The sequence below is a fragment of the Callorhinchus milii genome, unplaced genomic scaffold (genome assembly GCF_018977255.1).
Source record: "Callorhinchus milii isolate IMCB2004 unplaced genomic scaffold, IMCB_Cmil_1.0 Scaffold1, whole genome shotgun sequence".
NCBI lineage: Eukaryota > Metazoa > Chordata > Chondrichthyes > Chimaeriformes > Callorhinchidae > Callorhinchus > Callorhinchus milii.
The window spans coordinates 116206730-116226369 of record NW_024704742.1 but is presented as its reverse complement, the minus strand read 5'-3'; the positions used below and the strand labels follow the sequence as shown (position 1 = coordinate 116226369).

General features: G+C 42.1%; 1 protein-coding gene across 1 annotated transcript in view; it reads right to left on the bottom strand.

Annotated features, from left to right (window-relative positions):
* arhgef28a (Rho guanine nucleotide exchange factor (GEF) 28a) overlaps positions 1 to 19640 on the bottom strand; it is a 105483-nt gene that overhangs the window by 80928 nt on the left and 4915 nt on the right. Inside the window, exons 2-6 of the mRNA XM_042331699.1 lie at positions 11246 to 11379; positions 10104 to 10459; positions 5072 to 5279; positions 3965 to 4079; positions 408 to 450 (exon numbers count right to left, since the gene is read on the bottom strand). Of these exons, the coding sequence (XP_042187633.1) occupies positions 408 to 450; positions 3965 to 4079; positions 5072 to 5279; positions 10104 to 10459; positions 11246 to 11379 (856 nt within the window). The remainder of the gene's footprint in view (positions 1 to 407; positions 451 to 3964; positions 4080 to 5071; positions 5280 to 10103; positions 10460 to 11245; positions 11380 to 19640) is intronic.

Here is a 19640-nt window from a genome sequence, read left to right as displayed (position 1 = left end):
ATTCACAATGGTGATGGGACGTTAAGTGGAAAAATGAGCATTTGAATTTTTATGGAAAACCTATGGACATACGTGCATACGTGTGTGTGTGTGTGTGTGTGTAAAAGCACAAGAAGGTATTTATGTATGCACACTTTAATTTAGAGATTCACAAAACTGACTTCAAACAAGGCCAACATAAATTGGAAGACAGGTTCCTATACAAATAGACATCAATCTAGTTTCTTCAAAATCTAGTGCCTACTTACATCTGGAAACAAAACATCTATGGAAGCCTGCAATTTATTTACATTGTTTCAACTTAGTCAGTTTTGTTAATATTTCATGCATCCTCAGCTCAATTAAAGATTTTGCATGCAGCTCATTTCAAAGTAATCATTTCACAGTACCTTTGCGTTTCACAGTACCTTTTCTCTTTTGGGTGTTCAGTTTGACTGAAGGCTCGCTGTTCTGAAACAAGATGACATAACAACAACTTACAACGGCAGAAAGTAGGTAGAATACAAGGTTGCCTTCCTGTGGTTGATTTCTTTGAAAATCCAGTTGGAAGAGAATCTTTCCAAAGAGGTTTGCTACAAATAATACATGTGGACTACACTGGTGTTTATCAGGCTGCTGCAGCATGTGGTATTCCAAATATTTGATTTTGGAGCTTGATTTCAATTGATTCCAAAATCTGAAATTGGTCTTGAAGATACAGTCTATCACTTTCTACTTACTTGGAAGACTGCAAGAATTCAACATTATCTGCACTGAGACTCCAGTATTCAAAACGGTCTAATATTTACCAATAGCTTCGATTCACATCCAGAAAGGACTTCCAACTGTTCAATGGAGCAGATAAGAAGCAAAGCATGTTCCTCACAAGTTGTGAAGGACAGTTTGATAGTCATTTGAATGAACATTCTAAACAAGTTGGAAAAGCCTTTCCTAAAAGATAAACTTTGAGGTAATTATCTCATCTCAAGAATCAGTCTGATTAGTGAACCCAAGCTAAGAGTTTAACATAACAGGACATGTTTGTTTGAGTGAAATAATAATCTTACATTTGATATTGCGCCTTTCGTGGTCGGAAGGATGTCTCAAAGTACTTCAAGAGATATACAATAAAGTGGAGTGACTCTGATGTGGGAAAATATCTAAAATTAGTAACTAGTATTTATATTCATTTCTCCCATATGCAAAACTGGTTTGAATGAACTGGTTTTGCATATGTGTTTAATAAATACATTTTTATTTGGTGAGATTAAAGCAACTCATTCCAACTGCTGGATTGCTCGAATCCCCTAAATATCAAGGTCCATGGAAAGTTGACTGTCTAGTTTCTATCCTGGGTGTATCTCTTCAAGGTGAGAAAACAGACAGTGGACAACCTAGCCTTGGCCTGTTCCCTTTTACTCCAGTTTTGCTGCTCTCTTTCTGGGTGAGGAGGGAAGCAGTCACTTAACACCTGCCCACAGCAGTGTGGTTCAGATCAGGAGAATGAGAGACTGAAATCTTTGCCGCAACGTGTACATGCTCCAAAGGCCTGTGCTGCCATGCTGCTTTTAATAATTTTGTAAATGGCACAGGTAAGGACAGTGCAGAAGATTAAAGTAAGGCTCATATTATGAGAAGCAACCGCAACCATGTGGCTTTAAGGATCACAACACTACCTAGGACATAACAGCACCAACAAATTTCACATAACAGGCATTATTGAAGTATGACTAGGAAACATTTTTTTTTAAAAAAGGGATTCGGCATTCCCTTTTACAACACAGAGAGACAAATACTCACTCCTGCATTCAATCAACTGGATGATCATTGTTGGAGCAAAATCCATCAATTCTTTTTAAAAGGGAATTAAATAGATGCTTGAAAAAGATAAAAGGTGTAGGGAGCGAGCAGGAAGAGTGAGATGTGTCTTGGTGGAGAAATATGCCAACACAGACTTGAAGCGAAGGACAAAAGAGATTCTTTCTGTGCTGTAATATTCTGGGTTTCTATGAATTTTCATTGCAAGTGGGCTGGAGCATTAATAGATATCAAACTACTCACCATACACAATACAGTTGTGACGGGAGCACCTCAACCAACATGCTGTAAGGTTGCTCTGAGTGTTAAGGTTGATTTACATAGAAACAATCATGTAAAAGCAAGCACCAAGCTTCAAAATAGACATGACAATTGAAAACATGAATGAGAAGCACATTAAATACACTGCATTTCGAGACAGACGTATTTTGATTCCAAACCTAAATCATGACAGTTAATATGAATAAGACCTAGTAGCAGCATGCCACAATGCCACTGACACAACAGCAGGCCAGTTGCATGCATACAGAAGAGTGATGGCTTTATCTGATGGTCTGAGTGGTACTTACTACTGTGGTGCAGCAGACACACCGATTTAGACAGTGAAAGAGCTTGAAGGAGCGAACGTCCGCTGCTGAAAACACCATCTACAGAGCAGGTACAGACTCATCAATGTGAAAAAATAATCTAGTCGGGCGGTCATTGGCTGATTTGCCTAATATCCCAGATATACAAGGTACAGATTCATACATAGAGAATAATAGAGTAAGAAGATAATTACAAAGGAAAAGGAGTGAAGGGCCAAATATAATAATAATAATAATCCTTGCATTTGATATAGCGCTTTTCACGTCGGGAGGACGTCCCAAAGCGCTTCACAGAACACACTGTAACGTGAATTGACTGTATATTTGTGGGCGAACGCGGCAGCCAATTGCGCATAGCAATGTCCCACAAACAGTCGTAGATTGAAAATGATGAATTTATTATTGTTTGGGGTTTTGGAGGGATTATTATTAGGTGTGTGGGGTAAGGAAACGTGCCCAAGGTTTCGCCCTGCCGGGAATTGAACTCAGGTCTCTCGCTTGCAAAGCGAGTGCTCTAACCACTGAGCTACAGGACTCCACAAATATGTCAAATATCAAGAGTAAACTTCAAGTGGTTTATGACCATTTTCTATTTGTGTTACTTATTGCTGTCAATCCAACTCTACTTGTAAAAATAAATCATCAATTTAATTATCGGATTTTTGGAAGGCTACTAACCCAAAAGAACTGACCTCACCGTGTGCATGTTGCCATGTGAAATAAGCAGATGAGTTGTATGTATTACATAACTGATGGATACAAGAAGTCATTTTTAAATGAGGTGGTTTGGTATGAAAGGCTAACACTGACGATAGGGTATTATTCACTCATTTTGTACATGGCATTGCTTTTTAAAAAAATAAACAGTATGAGTTTACAAAATGAATTTGCAAACATTTTTAACTGAAATAGTTCTTTTTCGGAAAAATAATTTGTTTTGGAGCCTTTTTGCAATTAGATATTTGTTCACTCTTTACGATAAATATATTATATTCAAACTGCTACTCTCTAAAGCCATGGGTAACACTTCTAACTCAGCTGAGAGGAGGCACATCAGTAGATGTGTGAGGCAGGCAATCTCAGTTTCTCCTTCCTCTGTAAGCTGCAAGGCGAAAGGAGGTGGAATGCAACAAGAATTGGCAAAGCTCACGCAGTGAAGAAGGCAGATTCAAGTGACAGGCAGCTTGTAACTCACAGTTCCTAATACTAATAAAATCTGACTGGTCAATTGAGCACTCTAACCACCAAGCTGTTCAGAGTAATTCAGCATGTGATACAATTACCACTTTTAAGATGCTAGAAACTAGTCTCAGAAAACAATGTAGAACACTCAACTAATTCAACAATAATAATAATACAGCAATGTGGATAGATTCCAGCTTCAGCTTTGAGTTCGCATTTTCACATGAAATATTTGTTAGAAGTAAAATGATAAAAGTACATTATAGCCAAAGATATGGAGAAGCTTTGCAGGTGATGGCACAAAGTATATATGACAGTTGCAGAATATTATTCTTTCTGTTAGAGCAATGGTGTTTCGCATTTCTAATCAGATCTACTCAACTCTGATTGGGACTAACCTTCACTTGTGGAATCGGGTACGTTAAAATCTCTTGCAAATCGAGATTTGCTTTGCGAACCTTTAGGTGAAGAAAGGGAGTATGATCGAAGTCGAATCCCAGTATCTTCCGACTCCTTCAGATTGGACAACAGAAACAGTACATCAAATTCAGCATCTTGATATAACAGGCTCATAACTTCCAAGCCAAATGAATCAACTGCACGTTCCTACAGTCTTTCATGGGGGAGGGGGATTAGGTAATCAGTATGCATCCCTCCTGGGAGAGAGAGTGCACAATCCTTTCCAACAATCTTTCTCTGGAATTTCCATGTTTAGGTAGAATGCATGTAATTCTCAGTTTGGTCTCTCAGCCCTCCACGGTCTTGCTCCCCCTTACCTGTCCGTCTTCCTACCCCCTACTACCCTGTCCGCTCTCTCTGCTCAGTGGGCTCCAGCCTGTTTCACGTCCCCTGCCTTGCTCGCCCCACTATCAGCGGGCGGGCCTTCCGCCACTCTGCACCCACCCTCTGGAACTCCATCCCCCAGTCCCTCCATTTCACCCCCTCCCTCGCCACCTTCAAGATCTACCTTGAGACCCTCCTCTTTGACCGTGCTTTTGATCTCCCTGCTTCCCCCCCTTGCCTCCATCCTCCCCTCAGCTCGGGTCCATAACTCTGACTGTCCAGCGCCTTGGGACGTCCACCCGACGTGAAAGGCACTATACAAATATAATTTTGTTGTTGTTGTTATTGGTTTGTATACCCTTAAGCATAGTGATAGGTTTCTGCTGGTGTCAGACACCCGGCTGCCCCTCCCAAAATTCCTGCAGTCATCTACTCCTAACTTAAAACTATTGCTACAACCTTGCTAAAAGATGTCATTAATACATTGTGGCAATAATAAAATTGTTATTATTGTTTTGTTTTATTTTAAATGTTTTCAAATATTATATCTGAATTAAGATTGGATTGTTTAATGTTCCTATGAGCTCCAAGGTTATTTTTGGAGCAGATAAGAAATAGATAAGAACATAAGAACCTGTTCCAGTGGAATTCTTACTTGAGGTTATTAAAATTAAACAATTGTGTTGGTTTAACTCCTAACTAACAACATTTAATATCAATACCTTTGGTGGTACATTTCTGATTGAAATCGTGGAGTCATGGCCCCTGGTCTTCATCTCAGATTCATGGAGGGTCTCAGAAGAGTCCAATTCATCTCCACTACTCGCAAATACAGCCACCGAATTTGGAGACCTTGGAGTGCACGACCCTTGAGATCTGTCTGAAACCTCCTCTCCTTCGCTGTCTGCATCAAGGCCATCAAAGTTGAAACTGCAAACAAAAACAATTACTGAAAAGCAGTCAATGGTCAAAGCAGTGTCACATGAATTCTTACTAATTCATTTACATGACGAATATTAGTCCCACCATCAGAGGTCGCGCTTTCAGCCACTATGCCCCAAAACTCTGAAACACTCTCCTTCAATCCCTCCGCCTTGCCCCCTCTTTCCCCTTTTTTAAGTCCCACCTGAAAATCTTCCTCTTCGACTGTGCTTACAGCCACATTTTGAACTCTCTCTAATTGCCAGGCTGCTCTGTAAGGTTCCAAATTCATTTCTGTACGTTTTATTAATTCAAAGGTTTCTGTCAAGTACATTGATTCTCGGGGTACCTGCTGGCAGGTGAGACTCTTACTCGGAGCTATTCTTGTGTTGTACTGCTTAAAAGGATGCCTCTGAGTCCCATAGAGGCAGCCTATTAATGAAAAAGCACATATTTTGAAGTAAAAAGGGACCCAGTTACTCCACTGGTCAGTTCTCCCCACTGCTTATACTTACTCAGAGTTTCCTTCCCTGAGTATTCACACTTGTCTACACAGCTTTCTACGCAAGAATGCCACCCCTCCCCCATGCTCGGGTCCCGAACCCTGACTGTCCAGCGCTTTGGGATGTCCTCCCAATGTGAAAGGCGCTCTATAAACTTAATTTTGTTGTTGTTGTTCTCAGAGATAGAGAGAGAGAAACAAACAAAGAAATTAATGATAAAGGGCAGTGAAGTTGCAGTTTTAATTCAACTGACTGAAACTCATCGAATTCATAGCTCAACTGAACTACTAAAACATCCATTCTGCTATATGAAAGTCAGCTTGGAGAAGAAAATGTATTCATCATGTAACAACATTGTTTCATTATGTTTTACAAGATTGACTACCATCTACTATTAAGCAGTCAATTAAATGTGGTGCCTATATTGTACTGAATTGTATTATACTTAGTTAATGATATTGCCCATTGATCTCTTCCTGTCTAGTTCTAAAGATGCTGAAATAAATGCATTTAAAAGACTTTACTATTGATCTTGTGAAGGGCAAGTCTTATGGCAGCATATCAGGCTAGACAGCAAGGTTGACTGACATGCAGACTGTTATGGCTGGAGAAGCTAATGGTACAATGAGTAAATGGAGTGGGGGAGGTGGAAGATGACCTTTTTGGAGCAATGAATGTGGTGATTGAAGTATGGAAATACCGTTGAACTTTAGAATCTAGTCACTCCTGAGGCTAAAGTACACCATGCAGTGATTTCTAAGCTTCACTGACTAATCTTAGTGATTGAAGCATGCTGTCATGTTTAGATTCCAATCATACCGCCATTACACCAAACCATGCAATAACTGAAGGAAGTTGTTTCTTGTAAAAGAATTTCAATAGAATTTGCCTCCTCAACACTTGATCATGGCAAAATAAAACTGGATAAGCTAAATATTCAAATCACTGAATCGCGGAACTCTCTCCCTCAATCTCTTCACCTTGCTCTCTCCTTCCCCATTTTCAGATCACACCTGGAAACCTTCCTCTTTCACCATGCCTACAGTCCCCTCCCCCCTCCCCCAGCTCGGCGTCAGGCTCCGCCACTGTTAAATGCCCTTGTACCTTGCCTGAACAGCATTATATAAATGTAAGTTGTTATTGTCCTCAGCTACCCAGTTATGCTAAGCTCAAATCCTTTACTTCAAACCCAAATATTGTCGTATTAATTAATTAGGCCAAATATATTCTAATAGCAGGATTAATAGCTCTCCCTAATAAGCCAGCTTCACTAACCTAATACAAGTGGAGCTTGTGCAACTAACAACTGGGGCAAGAACAAGGAAATCTCGAGTACATAGCACGAACATGGTACCTGCACTATTGTTTAGGCAGTGAGTTAGGAAACTAGCATAGTGGCGATCACTGAGATTTTGAGAATACAGTAAACTTCACATAAGTTGCATCAGTTGGGACCGTACATTCAATATGACTTATGCAGAGTATGCGTTATGTCAAATTTGCATATGTGCACACTCCACCTCACTGAGCCAGTCCAGAATCTTGGCATCCTGTTTGACCCTCAACTGTCCTTTCTACCCCACATCTATCCCATGGCCCGCTCTGCCTTTCCCCACCTCCGCAACATCACCCGGCTCCGTCACTGCCTCTCCCCTCAGGCTGCTAAAACCCTCATCCATGCATTTATCACATCTAGGCTCGACTACGCCAACTCCCTGCTTGTCGGCTCTTCCAAACTCTTCCCTCCACAAGCTGCAGATAATCCAGAACTTTACAGCTCATGACCTCTCCCGCACCAGGCTCCATGACCCCATCACCCCCATCTTTGCCTGGCTCCCATGGCTTCCCATACCTCAGAGGATAGAGTTCAAAATCTTTGTCCTCGCCTTCAAGGCCCTCCACGGCCTTGCTCCTTCCTACCTCTGCGACCTGCTGACCTCAGATCAACCTGTCCACTCCCTCTGCTCAGCAGGCTTTGGCCTGTTCCACATCCCCTCACGCGGCCCGCTCCACCAATGGTGGCCAGGACTTCAGCCTTTATGGCCCCACCCTTTGAAAATCCATCCCACATTCCCTTCGCCTCGCTCCCTCGCTTGCCTCCTTCAAGGCACGTCTCAAAATCCTCCTCTTCGACCGAGCCTTTGGCCACCCTCCTACCTTCCCCCCTCCCCAGCTCGGGTCCAAATCCTTCACTGTCCAGCGCCTTGGGACGTTCTCCCGACGTGAGAGGCACTATACAAATGTCATTTTGTATTGTATTGTAATATAAGCTCTTGAACAGGACTTGGGCAGATGTTTAACTTAGGTGATTATACAATTTATACACAGCAGACTATGAGAGTTTTACTGTACTAAATTAACATAAGTAAAGATGTAACCATTAATCTGGGGTGCTTCAGCCATCATATCACTTCACAGGTTTGCTTTTGCTATCAACTTGATAATGGCTGGCTTGGTGACAAGGCCTTCAAATCAGCTTCCCCACGTGGTGACATTTGCCCTCAACAAGTGTTGAAACAAGTATGGAATTGTAAAATATTGTTTTCCCATAAATGGTCTGATTTTCTTTTTTTCTTTACCTCTCCTCTGCTCTCCTGGAGGTGTTGACTCATACTGGGGTATCAATTAATGACTCAATGAAACCTTCGAGCAGCTCAGGCCAAGTGGCCAGATAATTATTCAACTATTCTTGAAGGGTGAGCAGGGGGTGGAAGAAACCATTAAACATGAGCCCAAAGCTGCCCTGACATAAAGTTACATATTACTGCAGGCACCACTTGATAGTGATAAAATACTGGAATCCAAAGTGATTTTCCTCTAAGAAATGAACTACCCCCACACTCCTCCATCCAATAAATTTACGATGTTCTTGGCTGCCACATTTCATCCACAAAGTCAATTCACTTTATAATATATTCTGTGAAGCTCTTTGTGAGACACATAAATGTTATGATATACCTCTATATCAAATGCAAGGATTCTTCTTCTTATTATTATTATGAAAACGGGAATGCATCTATTCCCATTTTGACTAAGCCAAACTATAGGGCTCAACCAGTACTGTTGTACTGTACAATCACAATTGATTCTTACTAAATGTAATATTAAAAAGTTATCACAGGAAGATAATAAGCTACCACTGTAAAATACAACTGATTCACTTTCATAGCAAGAAGGTTTCAATGCCCTTTGCAGTGGGTATCCGAACACGGTGGGAGAGGTGAGAGGCAGACGGGAGAAAGGTGCAGTAAATGAGATATTATTATTATTATAGGATTTTAGATAGATTCTAACTATTCTAACTGACTATAGAGGAAGAGGGAAAGATGTGGAGATTTAGAGAAAGAGAGTTACAGTAAGAAGGGTAAAGTGGCTGAAAGCTCATCCACTGATTATGTACACAGCAGGTAGCGATGTCCTGTCCAACAACCCCCCAATAAAATTGTAATTCACTTCATAGCTGTTTATGAGACATTGCTGTGCGCATAAATCACACAGTCCCTCCACTTTATAGTATAATCTATGAAGCACCTTAAGATGTTCTCCTGACATGAAAGGTGCAATCCCAAATGTAAGGATTATTATATGAAGCAGGCTTGAGTTGCCAGAGCAGAGAGTGTAGACTGGAGGGAGTGGCCATTGGGACTGCAGAGACAAGGCAGTGAAGGCATTTGAAAGGAACAATAAGAATCTTTTAAAAAATTATTGAGTGGGGAAGATGGTGGCTAAGGGTGTGAAAAGAGAGATTCAGAAGAACTTCTCCCAGGGGATATTGGTAATGATTTGTTAGGGTTACCTGTTAGAGTAGAGTCAAATAGGGATATTTAAAATAGAATTGGACAAATATATACAAAGGAACAGTGTTAGAGCATATGGATGAACGACTTCATCTTTTTGGAGGAACAAACACCCATGGGGAGAAATGGTCTGAATGGCATTTATCAGAATAGAATAGAACTGCTTCTATGGTTCTATTAAATAACTAGGCAGTCAGTGCAGCTTGGCAAGGATGTGGTAATGGTCTCACAGAGTCTTGTGTGGGATAAAATGCAATTTGTGTATTACATTAAAAAAGTAAATCAAGAATAATGACAGGCTGTGCACAAAATAAATATTTTAAACTAGAAAACAGTCACCACATCACGATTAATGTATCAAATTACCGATACAAAATACAGTCACTACACTTTCAATAAATCCTGCAAAACACTTTGAGACGTCCTCCTGACATGAAAAGCGATAAATCAAATGCAAGGATTATTACAAATAAGTAAAAGCATTGGTCAAAGATATCCAAATGCAATGAGATATACCACAAACAAAATCATACCTTTGCTTATGACTGATGTTCATTGAATGACTTTCCAGTTTGACAGAGACATGTTGTCTGGGCGGTAATAATGATCGGCAATAAATATTTTCAGGTGAAGACAAATCAGAAATGGATTCCACAAAATGATCCTGGTCCTCGTCATGAATTGTGGTATCTACCTTCTCCTCAAAACATTCACCAATACTTTGCTGACATTCCTGGTCCTCTGACGCAAATAAATTTGTTTCCTCAAATTTAGAATTGCAAGCCTGGTCATTGTGGTCCTCAGATGCGATTTCATATGATTCATGATCAGTACTGGTACTTCCAGTTGTGACATCATTAACGCTATACTTTATACCTCCTTCATCAACCTAAGAGTTTAAGAAGAAATGGAGATGCCATTAATACATTAATAGCAACAAATGCAAGAACTAAAAGTGAAGTTCATTCTGTAACACAACTTAACGCGGACCAATTTCCAATATTGTCAATAACTGATCCTCAACTCTTCAGATGCATCTCAAGATAGACCTTCTGTGAACTAATGTGAACTGTGAGCTAACCTCCCTCCACCCAGAAACTCAGACTCCATGTCCTCGGATCTCCTATTTCATCAACGGTGGCTGAGCTTTTACCCAATACGTCTCTGCTCCGGGGAATTCCTTGCCAAAATCTCTCAGTCTTGCAGTCTGCTTTTCTGCTTTCAGGACCCTCCTAAAAACCTACCTCTCTGACCATGCTTTCAGTCACCTCCCTCCTGACCTTCCTCCCACCTTGCTCATACCATCCCTGTGAAATGCTTCAAGACATTATTCAACATGAAAATTGCCATACAAGTGTAACCATAGGAACAGGAGTAGGCCATTCAGCCCCTCGAGCCTGTTCCAACATTCTATTAGTTCATGGCTGAACTCCAAATACTTACCCTTGCCCCATTTCCCTTGATGCCCTTACCTAATAAAAATCTATCCACCTCAGTCTTGAAAATTTGAATGGATCCAGCATCTACAGCCTTTTGGCAGAGAGAGTCTCAGATTTACACTACCTTTTGCATGAAAATATAACATGTAAATGTAACCTAGTCATTGTAACTTAATTATTTAGCAATTTAGGACCTTCCTTTGGAAATAGGGCACAACGATTTCAGCAGGTCTTACCTTATCTACCACCATACAATTGGCATAAATCTCTTCTCTGCCATTCAGCATTGAAGAAAGCTTTCCTGCAGACAGATAGGTAGACGGGTTTGAATTAGCTTTCTTGAAAGAGTCTTCCAAAGAATTTTTGCACCCTGGAATACAGACAAAAGCAAATGGTTCAAATTCAGTAACTGATGGGTAATCACTTTGTCAATCATTCTTAGTGAGGAGAAGACAAGGTTTGGCAGGGACCTAAGATCTAAGATTGAGAGATAAGTTTACCCAGACTCAGTGCAAAAAAGCTTTAGCCTTATTAACCTACAAACAACACATCATTATGACAGCAGTACCAACTCCAGAAAACAGTTCAGAAACCAGACCATTTAAAAAATGAGATATCACAGCCTGTATCCTGATAGCGCTAGAAGCGTCTTGGGCTCAAATTTAGTTCAAGTTTAGTTGTGGAGTCCTGTAGCTCAGTGGTTAGAGCACTCGCCTTCCAAGTGAGACACCTGGGTTCAATTCCAGGGAGGGCGAAACCATGGGCAAGTTTCCTTACACCACACGCCTAATAATAATCCCTCCAAAAAAACGAAAACAATAATTGGTCATATTCAACCCCCGACTGTTTGTGGGACACTGCTGTGCACAATTGGCTGCCACGTTTCACCCACAAATATACAGTCAATTCACTTTACAGTATATTCTGTGAAACACTTTGAGAAGTCTAGAAGATGTGAAAAGCGCTATATCAAATGCAAGGATTATTATTATAACTCATTGGCTCTGCGGTCTATCCAGCTAAAATTCCCCTCCAGTTACAAATTCCTGCCCACAGCTGATGATTCAGTTAGTAATCCCAGTGCCCAGTATGAAACTTGCTGTACTGACCAGCAAGCTTCCAGGTTGGTTCAGCTTGTGCTGAGCCGACTCATAACTTTCCTCATTAACTGCGTAACATCCTCTTTCTACACACAGCTAGGTTAGTGATTCTGCTGATGATAAATCTGGTATGCATTTACAAACCTATATATGTTTACAGTATAGTGACTAGTCAAAACTGGCAGTACTGCCAGCAGGGGGTCAGTAAATAAGAGAAATCTGGCGGAAACCCATCTTTGCAGAGGAGGCACCAATGGACTGAACGGTTCATTCTTGTTGGTATATTTATCATTATCAGCAGGTTCAACATGTTGCTAGTGCTGCTCATGGCCACATGGGAGGGAAAAAATCACAGCAAACATGCCTTGTGTTTAATTTTCCCATCTTATCTTTTTCACTTAAAGCAATGACTCACTGTTGTGGTATGGTACGGAGGGTGCCAGCACTCTTCCAATAACTCACCCAAAGGGGCATAGTTCATGCATCACCAAAAGCAGGTTGTTTGACCTGAAAACATCACAGGCGAGAATGATCTGTTCTCATCTGAAATCCACACGAGGGACACTGGATAGTGATTAGAAAAAAAGGATTTAGGCTGATCTTTCTCTGCATGGGGACACTGAGGCCAATGACAGCATCCCAGCACTGATCTGCCTTGGATCAAATAACTCAACGCAGAGAATTAATTTGGCAGCTATATATGAAGAATTGAGATTTACAAATCTTATCCAAAAGGAATGAGATGTGATGGTTAAAATTGTAGACCAGATACCCTCATGTCTTGCAGGGAAAATGCCATAAATGCTCATCTAATGAACACAGAGACGATAAGTAGTTAGTGTGGATTTTAAATAAATAGTTCATGCCTCACAAAGCGACTGGAATTCTTCGAGGAGGTAACTGAAAAATAATTTACTTTGATTTTCCAGAAGGCTGTTGACAATTTTCACATACAAGGCTTTTAAAGGTTAATGGAACAGGCTTATGGAATTAATGGCAATTTAGACGGCTGGATTGAAAGCTAGCTTAGAAATATAAAGCAGAAAAAGATGCTAAATGGAAAACGCTCCATGGGGGGAGCTTGAAGGAGGACTGATCTTAGAGTCCTGCTGTTCACACTGTTTATAACCGATCCAGAGAACACTTGTAATATGGTAATATTTCCCAATAATGTCAAGTATGTGGGCCCGTGTCAAAAGAAAGGAAGATAAAAGTTGTTAGTCGATTGGCAGATTACTTTTCCGGGGGTAATAGTCTCTTCAAAAAAAAATAATGATAATTTTGTCACTCAACCCACAACTGTTTGTGGAACACTGCTGTGCACAATTGGCTGCTATGTTTCGCCCACAAAACATAGTCAATTCACTTTACAGTATATTCTGTGAAGCACTTTGAGACATCTGGGAGACATGATAAGGACTATATCAAATGCAAGGATTATTATTATTATTACTACAAACAGCATTCAAAGAGTTCTGCAGCAATTAAGCAAATTGGTAAGGAATGATAAACAGAATTCAATATAGATAGGCAAGATAATGCATATTGTGAAAGGAAATACGAGTCATGTGTACACAATGAAGGGATATCTATTAGAAAAATTGGGAAAGGAAAAGGATTTGGGTGATTATTGATCATTTGCTAAGTTTTCAATTAAAGTTTGCAGGCACAGCAGAGACAATGAATTACTTCTCGACATTAGCCTAATTAAAATTTGCTGATATTGATAAGTTACGTGAACAGGAGATGAATACAGTGAGGATAAATAGAATTTAATACTGCTTTATGAGGTTGTGTCTGTCTCTGGAAGCAAATCACAATGAAACAAAGGTTTTCCCGGCACTGAATTGAAGTGTATTTCCCAGCCTTTGATACCATTATTTAAGAATTGTAATTTGCAAAGTTTCAAATGGTTTTGAACAATATTTAATATCATCACATAATTTACCCAATAATGTTAGATGTTTCCACTAACGCTCTCTGGAAATGTAAATGAAAACTCAGAATGTGGCAACACGTCAGTTGGCTGTCATAATTTGAGCTTCCAGAACCACAATGAAAAAGTAATATAAGAAGATCTGCACCAATTAATCAAATGGGCAGATGGACTCTTGTGAATCTTTTGTTACATCTATAATAATAATAATAATAATAATCCTTGCATTTGATATAGCGCTTTTCACGTCGGGAGGACGTCCCAAAGCGCTTCACAGAATAGACTGTAAAGTGAATTGACTGTATATTTGTGGGCGAACGCGGCAGCCAATTGCGCACAGCAATGTCCACAAACAGTCGTAGATTGAAAATGACCAATTTATTATTGTTTTTGTTTTTTGGAGGGATTATTATTAGGCGTGTGGAGTAAGGAAACTTGCCCAAGGTTTCGCCCTCTGCCTGGAATTGAACTCAGGTCTCTCACTTGCAAAGCGAGTGCTCTAACCACTGAGCTACAGGACTCCACTATGAAGGAAGCAGGCTTAACAGACAAATGCCTGGTCTCATTTCACGAGTTCCCATATTAAGAGACAACTCAAAGCTCAATCTCAAAAAGTGAAGTATTATTTATACCAAATTCCAATTGGTTAGCTCCTCATTAGATTGCTTGTTAGACTGTTTGCTCGGGTCAGCTGTTGTGCTGTCCAAGTCGTCCTTCTACTCCAGGATAATCCTGTAGGCGAAGAACAACCCCAGGCTACTGTTTTCCACCACAACCCGACTCCTCCGTCCCCCCCGCCACCCCGCGCAGGTCATCTCCTCCAACCTTCACTGCGAGGAGATGCTGGATTTCCTTGAATCCAAGATCAAGGGAATCCGCTCCGCGGTCACTTCCCCTCCAACATCCACCAAACCCCCACCCCCTCACTCCGACTGCTACCCATCCTCCCCTACTCACTTTTGTACCCGTTTCCCCACCCTCTGTCACCAAACTCATCCTATCCCTGAAACCAACCACCTGCTCCCTTGACCCCATCCCCACTCCACTCCTTATCTCCCAGCTCCACTTTCTTGCCCCACATATCACCGACATTGTCAACCTGTCCCTCTCCTCTGGCTCTGTCCCCATTCCCTTAAAAACTGCCACCATCACGCCCACCCTGAAAAAACCCTCCCTTGATGCGTCGCAGCTATCAAGCTACCGGCCCATCTCCAACCTCCCCTTTCTCTCCAAGGTCCTGGAAAGAGTTGTCGCCTCCCAACTGCGCTCTTTCCTTTCCACCCATTCACTTTTCGAACCCCTTCAGTCAGGTTTCCGTGCTGCCCATAGCACAGAAACTGCCCTGGTCAAGGTCACCAATGATATCCTGACCATCTGTGACCAGGGCTCCCTCTGCCTCCTCGTCCTCCTCGACCTATCGGCAGCATTCGATACGGTCGACCACGCTATCCTACTCCACCGCTTGTCCTCCCACCTCAACCTTCAAGGCACTGTCCTTGAGTGGTTTAGGTCGTACCTTTCTCACCGTCTTCACTTTGTCTCGACAAATGGCTTCTCCTCCACCCCCGCACTGTCTCATGTGGTGTCCCTCAGGGCTCTGTCCTCGGTCCCCTCCTCTTCACCCTCTATATGCTCCCCCTTGGTGACATCATCCGCAGACATGGAGTTAACTTCCACATGTATGCGGATGACACCCAACTCTACCTTTCCTCCTCTACTCTCAACTCCACGACCACCGATGTCCTGACAGCTGCCTGTCCGACATCGAGTCCTGGACGAGAGACAACTTTCTTCAGCTCAACGTGCGAAAAACCGAGGCCCTCCTGATTGGCTCACGTCAGCGCCTCCGCACCTCAGGCTCCGACACCATCAGCATCCAAGGCTGCACTCTCCACCTCTCAAAGCCAGTCAGGAACCTCGGCGTTTTGTTCGACCCTGAGCTGTCCTTTCTCCCTCACATCCGCACCACAACTGGCACCGCCTTCCATCACCTCCGGAACATCGCCAGACTACGGCACTACCTCACCCCTCACGCTGCTGAAACCCTGGTTCACGCCTTTGTCACCTCAAGGCTGGACTATGGGAACTCTCTCCTCGCCGGCCTTCCCGCCACCTCCCTCCACAAGCTGCAGGTCATTCAGAACTCTGCAGCTCGTGTACTGTCCCGCACCAGGCTTCGGGACCACATCACTCCCACCCTCGCTCGCCTCCACTGGCTCCCCATCCCCCAGAGGATTGATTTCAAGATCCTCATCCTCACCTACAAGGCCATTCACGGCCTTGCTCCCTCCTACCTCTCCAACCTACTATCCCCCTACCTACCTGCCCGTACCCTCCGTTCCTCCGGCTCCGGTCTGCTCCACGTCCCCCGCCCCAACCGCCCTACAATCGGTGGTCGGGCCTTCAGCCTCTCAGCCCCGAGGCTCTGGAACTCTATCCCCCAGTGCCTTCGCCTTGCTTCCTCCCTCTCCTCCTTCAAGGCCGGTCTCAAAACCTTTCTCTTTGACCGAGCCTTCAGCTCCCCTCTCGACTCTCTTCCCCCTCCTCGCTCCCTCCCTTCCCTCCCCTCACCCTGACCATTTCCCCCCTCCTCGCTCCCCTCCCTTCCCTCCCCTCACCCTGACCATTTGCCCCCCTGCTCGGGTCATGACCCAACTGTGCAGCGCCTTGGGACGTCCTCCTGACGTGAAAGGCGCTTTATAAATGGAATCTTGTTGTTGTTGTTGTTGTGCTTGCCTACAACGTCTACTCCATTTATTAGCAATTATTATGTAGAGCGTCTTGAGATAGTTATTTTGATATATAAGGCACTATACAAGTTCAAGTTGTCGCTGTATTCTTTCTGTAACTGTTGAATAAATGTCAACTGGTTTAATTTTGGGTTACTATCTTGTATATATTCTGAGAACTACATTTCACTCCCACCCCTTGACAGACACATACATAGAACAGGTGCAGATTTCAGGGATTCAGTGGAGTGGAGAAATCACAACTGGTAACTCATCAGTTTTAAGCAAGCAGCACAGAGCAACGCTTCAAAGACTTTGTATTTTAATAAAATGTATGCAGTTAATTAAAATCTCATCAACCAAACCAGCTGCTATAGAAGAAACCGATTACTCATCCGAAGAATCCTATTACAGTCAAGATGTACTAAACATCTATTATATATTGGCAATTCAAGAAGTGTGCTGCTCAAGAATAAAATTCCAAGAATTGCTCATGTACACGTTTTGTTTCTCTCCCCAATTTTCAGGAGATAATGAATCAGGTTAAGGTACAGTTCCCCAGATCCTAGCCCCTTCCAGTACCTCATCCAAGCAGTCATTCTTTAAGTGCAAGTCTAAACCACGAGCTTTGGTAGGCTTCCTAATCCAGGTGTATTTAGCCTAATTGTCAAATTCTGCACAAGACTGGGGATCCTATACCATCCATCAAAGTCACAGTTACTGCAGCTGGTTCATCATTGCAGGGTAAACATGCTATATTCAACCACTGGCACCGAGAGCTTGAAATTTCTCACGGGCTCAGAGTTAAGATTATTGTATTAACAATTACGTTGTCCATAATTTGAGAAAATGCTTAACTTCAGTCTCAACTTAGAGGCTGGTTTTCTGTAATTATTAAAAGCTGGTCGCTCTAGAAAGTTGTGAAACAAATAACATAATATACACACATATAACCCTCACCAGTCAGATTCAAAGTTTAAAAAACAATAATAATCCTTGCATTTGATATAGTGTCTTATCACATCTTCGAGACGTCTTAAAGCGCTTCACAGGATACACTGTAAAGTGTAGTGACTGTATGTTTTGTGGGAGAAACTCAGCAGGCAATTGTGAACAGCAGTGTCGCACAAGCAGTCATAGATTGAGTAAATTAGATTGTAAATAAAGTTTACATACATTGTTATCACCAAATATTCAGGGAAATAACATTCAGAATATTGATCTAAAATACTCAATGGGGTCATTCACTGTAAAATTACAATTCTGTATCTTGTAACCACACGGTATACATATTACAATAAAGTGTTTAGAATTTCTAATAAACTTCTGATATTTAATAGTCATAAATTCTACAAACGTTATTGGAGAGCTTAAGTGCTACTCAATATCATTTAATTAGTATAACAATCATACTATTGTTGTGTCCGATTAGACATAATACTATCGGAAGTCTTAAAGCGTGCAGTTGAAGCAAGTTCTTCCTCAGATCCTACAAGTACATCTGTAAGGCCTGGCAAGATGCAATTGATTTTCAGTTCTGCAATGGTTTTGTGGTAATGCAGGTTGCTGTTACATATTGTCAACAGGCTCCATATAGAACCCTCTATATATGCAGTCTGCTACAGCCATCTAGTGGCAACAAGATGGTTCAACACTTGTGAAAAGAGGACCGATAATGCAAGGCATCAAATCAGTCTTTTGCATTCAACACAGTTGATATAAATTGTTATCACCAAATATTCAGGGAAATAACATTCAGAGTATTGATCTAAAATACTCAATGGGCTCATTCACTGCAAAATTACAATCTTGTACCTTGTATCATTGGTACCTCAGTGAAGCACAATGAACAATTACCACAAGTTAGTTTTGTAAACACATATTTTAGTAAATAATAATAATAATAATAATCCTTGCATTTGATATAGCGCTTTTCACGTCAGGAGGACGTCCCAAAGCGCTTCACAGAACACACTGTAAAGTGAATTGACTGTATATTTGTGGGCGAACGCGGCAGCCAATTGCGCACAGCAATGTCCCACAAACAGTCGTAGATTGAAAATGACCAATTTAATTATTGTTTTTGGTTTTTTGAAGGGATTATTATTAGGCGTGTGGAGTAAGGAAACTTGCCCAAGGTTTCGCCCTGCCTGGAATTGAACTCAGGTCTCTCACTTGCAAAGCGAGTGCTCTAACCACTGAGCTACAGGACTCCACTATGAAGGAAGCAGGCTTAACAGACAAATGCCTGGTCTCATTTCACGAGTTCCCATATTAAGAGACAACTCAAAGCTCAATCTCAAAAAGTGAAGTATTATTTATACCAAATTCCAATTGGTTAGCTCCTCATTAGATTGCTTGTTAGACTGTTTGCTCGGGTCAGCTGTTGTGCTGTCCAAGTCGTCCTTCTACTCCAGGATAATCCTGTAGGCGAAGAACAACCCCAGGCTACTGTTTTCCACCACAACCCGACTCCTCCGTCCCCCCGCCACCCCGCGCAGGTCATCTCCTCCAACCTTCACTGCGAGGAGATGCTGGATTTCCTTGAATCCAAGATCAAGGGAATTCGCTCCGCGGTCACTTCCCCTCCAACATCCACCAACTCCCCACCCCCTCACTCCGACTGCTACCCATCCTCCCCTACTCACTTTTGTACCCGTTTCCCCACCCTCTGTCACCAAACTCATCCTATCCCTGAAACCAACCACCTGCTCCCTTGACCCCATCCCCACTCCACTCCTTATCTCCCAGCTCCACTTCCTTGCCCCACATATCACCGACATTGTCAACCTGTCCCTCTCCTCTGACTCTGTCCCCATTCCCTTAAAAACTGCCACCATCACGCCCACCCTGAAAAAACCCTCCT